General features: G+C 39.1%; 1 protein-coding gene across 1 annotated transcript; it reads left to right on the top strand.

Annotated features, from left to right (window-relative positions):
* The first annotated feature begins 3,920 nt into the window (after positions 1–3,920).
* Positions 3,921–7,219, top strand: LOC126390803 (myb-related transcription factor, partner of profilin-like). Its single transcript, XM_050045269.1, has 3 exons — positions 3,921–3,999; positions 4,305–4,675; positions 4,813–7,219. Exons 2-3 carry the CDS (start codon positions 4,306–4,308, stop codon positions 5,244–5,246), a joined length of 804 nt encoding a protein of 267 aa, XP_049901226.1. The 5' UTR covers positions 3,921–3,999; position 4,305; the 3' UTR covers positions 5,247–7,219.
* The last annotated feature ends 1,140 nt before the right edge of the window (positions 7,220–8,359 follow it).

The following is an 8,359-nucleotide window of genomic DNA, read 5'->3' as shown; positions in this document are numbered from 1 at the left end:
AAATTAGGAAGTGCTCATTTGAGGACACTGGGACTTTATTATCGTTGACAGTGTTTAGTGTTTTTCACTTATCTGGTCCTATGAATGTGGCACGGTGGTGTGGTGGTTAGCACTGTCGCCTCACAGCAAGAGGGTTGCTGGTTCGATTCTGGGTGCGGGACCCTTCTGTGTGGAGTTTGCGTGTTCTCCCCCGTGTCAGCGTGGGTTTCCTCCAGGTGCTCCAGCTTCCTCCCACAGTCCAAAGACATGCAGGTTAATTGGTGACTCTAAATTGTTTGTAGGTGTGAATGTGAGTGTATGGATGGTCCTACGGATTCCAAATAGCTAGGAGAAATTAAAAATGCATACCAAGCAAAAGTTCAGGTCTCAGGAGGGTAGACGAGCAGGAAAACAACATCATAGATGGATAGTAAACATATAGAAAGTTTATTAATCTGAGAAAACATCAAGTGACTTCAGGTAACCCCAAACAGATGCAAAGCTAACTGAATGTTGTTCTTGATGCACAGCTGTTTTAAATTGATATATTTTCCATATTTAAATTGTAAATTCTATTTTATATGTATGATTCTTCACTTTTGTCTTAAGATATTTCATTTTCAAATCTTTCCTTTTGTAAAGCACTTGGCTTAACTAATGAAATGTTAATCATGTTTTTATTTTATGAAATGTATTTTAACCCTTGTGCACCCCTGGGTACATTTTTTTGCATTTTTCAATTAAAAATACTCAATAACTTTGCCTGTGTTAATGTTAGCAGGACAGAATTTTGCAAGGATATGAGACATGACAGCTGTTTGGAAGCTGCCTTGAGGGAATTTCTTTAAATTTGGTACAAACATCTGATGAGAATTTGGTGATCACTGTGACCTCACAGAACATGCATTTGTCCACAACTTAATAATTCTTACGCTAATCATGACAAAATTCCTCACAAATGTCTCACAGGATAAAATGATAAGTGATGACATTTTATTTCCAACAAGTCAAAGGTCAGCTTCACTGTGACATCATAACATTCTGCAAAAACACTTGTCTGGCCGTTACTCAACGTATCTCAGCAACAGAGGGGAGACATTTGGTCAGTTACTGAACTGGTGACGCTAATTTTGGGTATCCACCTCGAAACTGTGCTGGCTGACTCCCTGGAAGAGCACCTGCTCCATATGTAGACACAAACTCAATTTTAAGATGACGAACATAAAAGAATTCTTATTTTCTGGTGATTGTACCCTAAGGAGAACAAAGTCATTATCATTTTCATCATCTGTTTCTGCCAACAAATGCCTCTGAATCCTTCACACTGGACCTTTAATTCATGAAGAATGTTCACCTTTTTGGGTGCTCCCTTCACAGTGGAGGCATGCAGGTAAAACATTCATATATTTAATGTTCAAACTCCTAAACTTAATTTATGTATTTTAAATTGTGATGGTTGATAGTAAAGGTTGCTGACCCCTGAAATAAAGTCTTTTTTGGGCCTGATAAACATAGAAAACCTTTCTCTTAATGTGGCCTACTGACTCCCAACCTGGGGATTCCCACTGCCACTAGGGGTCGCTAAAGCTCCACAGGGGTTTCTTAAGGCCTTCCTGATTATAAAGAGTGTGAGTAAACTTTAAGAAATAAAACAGTTTGAGGAAATGTGTGCAAAATTATGCACAATAGATCTGGAGTAATTATACCTTAAACATGTGGTGAGGTAACAGTGGTTTTGTGTAGCTGTCAGTAAAATTTACTCTGAAGTGTCAATTAAAATAAAACAAAAATTGATCTGAGAAAATACAAGAACACAAACATATTTTGTCACTTTGCAGCTGTGATTGAATGCACTGCAGCTTTTCTTTTAATATGACCTCCAAAGTCTGCATCATTTATTTTTTTATCTACTGTGATGATGACTAGGATTTAAAATATACATATTAGTCTGCTTGCTCTTAAAGAAGAAGGGATACACAGCAGTCATTGATGTGTCACCTCATCAAGACATGTGAGACGCAGTGCAGACCAGACACCAGCAGAGGACGGTCAAGGTTTTACACACCAAACAGGAAATGAACAAACACAAACTGAACACTGTTCTCTAAAATATAAAATATAATTGTATGTAAACAGATTTTCCTTTTGATAGAAAGGAACTCAAACCATGACAATCATCCCCAGACCCCTGTCCACAACCTTTCAAACAGAACATTATGGGGCCAAAGGTATAAGATAAAAACTACCAACATAGATTTTTAACCAGTTTTGGGAAGGTAGGTAGAAATAGACATAGAATAGGCAAAAAATAGATGCATAGATGTACTTTATATATGAAAGCAACAATGAAAAAGAATATGACATCTACATAGAGGTTAAAGTGTTTCTATTGATTGCAAACAAACTAGAAATTGTGAATTAGACGTGTAAATGTTGAGTATGAAACACTTAATTTCCTCAATTCTAGTGACTTTTTATGCACTGCATTTTGTGCATAATAATAATAACAATTTTGTCAAAATAAAAGTCATTTACAAATATTCTAAACAGTGAGGGGGGAGTGTCCCCTGTGCCCCCCTCTGAAATGTACACCTTTATACAAAGGGTAGCCTCGCCAACAGACAATCAGAGATCTCTGCCTTCTGATGAGCGTCTAAAGACTGACTTGTGAGTCTATACAAAGGGTAGTTATGTAGGCCTACAGTATATTCACACATCTTCACATCTATATAGTGTGCTTACTTTTATATTTTATAAGTTTGATATTTGAGCTGATGTTATTATAAAGAAGTGCCACGACTGTCAATAAGACTTTAAAGATGGCGGAACTGTTTCTGTAAGTGAAAAGAGAACAGAAGTAAAACTGTTGTAGGAGCAAAGAGCATGGATACCAAGAGGCGAAGCTCCGTTGAATTTCTGCCAACAGCCACTAGGGGCGCTACCGCCATTTTGGACTGTCGAGCTTGGACTGTTGCGCCCGGACAACATGCAAGATGTCAAGGAGAGAGGAGAAAAAAAGTAAAAGAAAACAGCGTAGTGCAATTAACTGCAACAACTATCAGTGGAACACCCCGCACCTGGCCTTCCACCGTTTCCCGAAGGATCCCGACAGAGGTGTACGTTTTAAAGTGTTTTAATATCAATTTAATATGCCAGTTTTCGTGTGTATATATATATATATATATATATATATATATATATATATATATATATAGGCCTATATGTGGTCTCTTGGACCATTTATATCAGAACTGATTACTGCTTTAGCATTAAAATATATCATATTAAAATAGCTTATATATTATTATTACTGTCCCCTTACTGTACAAACTGTAAATAAATCTTTATCCCTGACTATGTGACATCGCCATTAATGTGTTTCTAGTTAAAATATTGATTTTTTTTATTATTTATTTATTTATTTGGTAGATTGGCTTATGGGGGGATTTTGAAGGAGTAATTAAGTTAATCTTCTCATAAGTGGATGTAATATGTAGAGATACCATCTAGGCCGTTTTTCCTAGTTTTTTTTTTTTTTTAAAGTCTATATTTTGCTTTACAAAAACGTGAAAAGCAGCTGTGACCAAGCTATCACGAGGTGAGTAGCATTGTAAGCATAATTAATAGCGATATACTTCAGTTTGTCTGTGTGTTTTTGTATGCAAGCGGGTCTGCTGCGGTCTGCTGACGGTCCAAAATGGCGGCGGTAGGACGAAACCATGGGCGAGTCTGTTGCTATGGGGCGTTATATTGAGCTTCGGCTCTTGGTATTCATGCTCTTTGGTAGGAGGCTTTGTCAGTGTGTGCAGCAAGTAACAAAAAAACCCCGCGAAAAAACACGTAACTGGCGCGCTCGACGTGCTCTCTCAGCCAATGACAGCTAAGAGATTCTTGATGACGCTAAAACTGGGCGGAGCACAGCACCACGCGCTGTTAGTACACATGTGGGGAGGGGGAGGAGAGGGCAGGAAGACAGAGAGCCTCCAACACTTGGACTTTATTTACACTTTACAGAAACAGGTAAATAATGTATTTATATGCTATTTTTAAAGAAAGTGTAATTGAGATGGCTGTTGTGTGTAGTATCTGGTGGAAAATTTAAAATTCAGTGTATGTGGATGTATTACAACAAGGGCCAGATCTACTAAGATCTCAGTTTGCGTGTACTAATTTGCCTGCGCAATCTAGAATTTTGCGTGTGGGGCTAAACCGCGGTTTGCGGGTGATTTACTAAGAGTGATTGCGTCGGCCTATATGACAACAGGTGCAAACGTGTTGGAGACAGCCTGTTTAAATTACGGTTTTGCATGTTTCATGGTTTGCAGCATGGCGAGTTTGGAGAGAAAACGCAAAGTGAAATTCGACCCTATGGAATTAGAGGTTCTGGTAGATGAGGCCAATAAACACTTACATGAGCTACAGCAAAGAAACCTGAGTGTCTCACAAAGGAACGCTATATGGGAAGAAATCTGTGAAAACGTAAATGCTGTTGGTAAAACGATACGAACAGTGCATGAAGTGAAAAGAAGACATCAAGACATCAGAAGAAGAACAAAAGAAAAATTGGCGTATAATAAAACGTCAGTAGATGAGATACCTCTGACCAAGATTGAGGAACAGGTCCAGTTAACGTTCTGCGAGGAGCAAGTCACTGGAATTGCCGGGTATGACGCACTGGACCTAAAAGCAGAACAAGGTAGGCACACAGTAACAGTTTTTTTTTCTGAAAATATATTTATTTACGAAGTGAAAAATGAATGTACCTCCTGTGGTAACTTTTTTCTGTCTTTCAAGTCAAATCCCTAACAAAAAACATTTCTTTTTTATATATAGAATCTTCATCAGAAGTTCAGCCATCCCCCTCAAATTCCCCCAGAGCAGCCGCCACCCCTGCAGAGCCTCGAAAGGGCCCAGAGGACATTGATCTGGAGATGCTGCAGGAACAAAAGAAACAATCTGCAGCCCTTCAGACAATTGCACGAGAGATGCGAGCGGCGTCATCGATGGCACGGGCGGCCAGGCGCGACACTCAGGCCATTGCCACGCACTGCAGACAGGTGGTCAGCGCAGTATCTGCCCTGACGATGGCTGTCAATTCTGTGGCAAGAGAGCTACGGGAAGGGGTTCAGGCATTGACTGCCCTCAATCCAGGTGGAGAAGCGGGCCGACCAAGTCCCACAGCGACAGCTAGGCAGCCTGGGACCGGAGAGGGAGGAGAGGTGCGCACGCCTGGCAAGCTCCACCTGCGTAAAAGGAAACACAAATAATAACTCAACTGTCACGTTTAAGTTTTCTTATACTGGCTGTGAATATTCATTTTGTGTAGAACAGGCAGGGCCGACCCAAGCCTCCGTGGGGCCCTAAGCAAAATTTGATTTTGGGGCCCTATATTACTGCCAATAATAATGATTATTGATTATTCACACACCTACTATAAGTTATTTCATGTTCTACTCTGTCATTACGGATACACTTGTAAAACTAGATGTGAGAACTTTCTGTTGTAGTTAAACTGTAATCCACAGTGATTAAGGCCATGGAAGCAGACAACAGATTTGCAAACTGGCTGAAAAATCTTTCAATTAATATTTGGCAAAGTCAGCAAGTCCCCCTACTGGCCACACAGAGAATCAATACATACTGTAAAACCTCAAAGAGCAGCCCGGCATGTTTTACCCATCTGTGGTTTTTAATCTGAAATGGTAGCAAATTCAGCTACAAGAGCAGCCGGGGGTTGATTTACACTTAATATTCAAAGTGATATAGTACTAAGTGGGATGCCAAATGTCATCTAGGCCAACTAAAAGTAATAAAATAAACCAATCATTTACTGTAAACACAATCTGCTTTATTATTTTTTGTTTTAAATAAACTGCAACACAGGGGACAGTGGGCACAGTGGATGGAGCAAAGGATGGAGATGGACCTAAGATGAAAAACAACAACAAAAGCTAGTCATGTTAGATGTCATATTACACTTGAAAATTATGCTGCTTATTTTCTGAGTAAAATAGTACAGCTATAGCTTGTAATAAGAAAACAATCTGCCAGTGGAACAACTGAAAATTGCTTGAAAAGTTTTGATATAATATGCATTTGTCTAAAAACATGTCCCTTTTCATATGATTATGTATTATATTAATATCTTAATGAGATAATTTGACTAGAAATTAAGTATATATGGTGACAGTTTTTCCCTCACCTGATTCATTTGCCTTGGCTGAGCCTGAGGAGGTGGACTGCCCCTGGGCTGAGTCAGTGACTCCTCCAAAATACTTTTAACAGTGCTCCTGGGGAAGTTTCATATAACTTATGAGCATAACAGGGAGTTGATGTAAAAGACAACACAAACACGTTAGCTTGAATAGTAAGCTATCTAACCTACCAGTTAAGAGACATTTCTCTCGCTTCGAACTAACGTTAGCTAGCTAATTTGCTGTTATAGGCTAACGTAGTTGGAACAAAATATCAACAATAATTAGGGACTTTCCTAATTTGAGGAAACTTTTCAAAATCTCCTTGACACCAAACGTTACCAAGACATGCAAATATACCTTTATCTTGTCGTTTTTTCTCCTCTTCCTCTTTCTTTCTTTCTTCTTTCTTCCTTTTTCTTTCTTCTGCCCCTGAAGGGTATGTCCTTTGTTGCACGGCTGGATGCACACCTTACTAGCATGGCTCTGACATTTAGAGCAGAGAGGCATTAGGAAACTACACTCTGTTAACATAATATTGTCTTTTTGTACAAAAATGTACATTTGATTAATATATGAATCCTCATCACTCACACATGGAAAAAAAATAATTTTTTCTCTTTTTCTTTTTTGAAGTTAATTGCTCTTGGGGCCCCCTAGTGGTCACGGGACCCTAAACAGGTGCTTAGTTCGCTTATGCTTTGGGACGGCTCTGACAATAGGCTATACGATAAAGAACTGTTTAGTTTTGTTTTTTTGCCACGATAAATGTTAGAGCTATAGCCTGATATATTTTGTGTCTGAAACAATGTCTCTTTAATATGATTTTGCGTAGCTTAACATAATTAGACGTTAATGAGACTGAGTATTTTGTTTGATAATAATGTTTGGAACCTAAAACGTGATTTCAATCATCTTTTTTTCAATAAATGTTGATTTGCTTAACTTTGCAATGCTCTGCAGTTTATTGGGTCACACTAGCACTCGTATTCTAATCTACAGCATATATTTAATCAAGGTGTATTTCTGCATTACATATTATTGAATGAAAATAGAAAAATAAATGCATATACCAAACATCTCACAAGAAGTGACTTCGAATGAGATTGCTGCGTTTCTGGCCTGTACAGCAGTGCTCCTCCAGTGCAATCCAAACAACGGAACCTGCTATTCAGGATTCCAAAGGTGCGCTCCACGATATTCCGTGTGCGGATATGGACCTCGTTGTACGTTCGGGTTGAGAACAGGTGTCAGGAGGACACCGTACGCTGGAATGACACAGATGCAAAAAAATTTAAACCTGCAAGGAGTTTTGTCATTGTAGGTATTGCTGGCTCCAAATCCGCTCTGAATTCCTCCAACAGTTCCAAAATGGGAATGCTGGATAGGCGATATGGTTTAATAATTGTTTCCTCATTCATTCCAAAAATGTTCACACAAGGGTGAAAAATGCGTTCTCTGCGTCTTTTTCATCGTTTCGATGTCTCCTTGCAACAATAACCGCAGCCATGTGTGTGCAAACCGTTTGCACCTCCCTTTGACACGTGTTAAATATAGACGCAGTTTCTATGTACAAAATTGCGTTCAGGTTTGATAAATCACTTTGCGTGTGCTAAATTAATATATTTACATTTTCTCCTCCCCAGCACATGCACAATTGCCTCACTGTCCTGCACTCATCAAGTGATCATGTACAATATAATAAATCCAGCAGAACAACACAAACCAAATCAGAGGAAATATCAAGTCGAAACAGAATCTGAGGGTCGGTCAACAAGAAACATTATTAACAAGCCTCACAGATGTAGTGTTGGCCTCAGGGATGTTATAATTGTGTTACAGTGGGACAGCTGTTCATGTTATTGTGTTCACCCTGTTGTGTGTCTGTATATAAGATGACATAACTTTACTGTTTTATACAGGTGGGCCAGGATACCACACTAAATACATAATGAATGATGATAACAGCTGCATAGTACATGTGTCACGTAAGGGATAATGTATAATGAGCCGCTGCGCGTCAGGGTTCTATTCCCCTGAAGGGAGTTATTTTCCCAGTATTCACCGGCTCATTATACATTATCCCGCTTATTACACGGCTAATTAGCAGTTAAATAAATAATGTTGTCTGCCTCTGCGAAGTGCATTAAAACCGACCGGATTCCACAACTTTTGGTGAAAGTTTT

The sequence above is a fragment of the Epinephelus moara genome, chromosome 5 (genome assembly GCF_006386435.1).
Source record: "Epinephelus moara isolate mb chromosome 5, YSFRI_EMoa_1.0, whole genome shotgun sequence".
NCBI classification, from domain to species: domain Eukaryota; kingdom Metazoa; phylum Chordata; class Actinopteri; order Perciformes; family Serranidae; genus Epinephelus; species Epinephelus moara.
This window is presented reverse-complemented; position numbering and strand designations above follow the sequence as displayed.

What these genes read in the sequence shown, in the direction of transcription:
- LOC126390803 (XM_050045269.1), top strand. Translation starts at nt 4,306, where the DNA reads ATGGCGAGTTTGGAGAGAAAACGCAAAGTGAAATTCGACCCTATGGAA. An exon ending in GGACCTAAAAGCAGAACAAG is followed by an intron (nt 4,676 to 4,812) that starts GTAGGCACACAG and finishes TTTTATATATAG; the next exon opens with AATCTTCATCAGAAGTTCAG.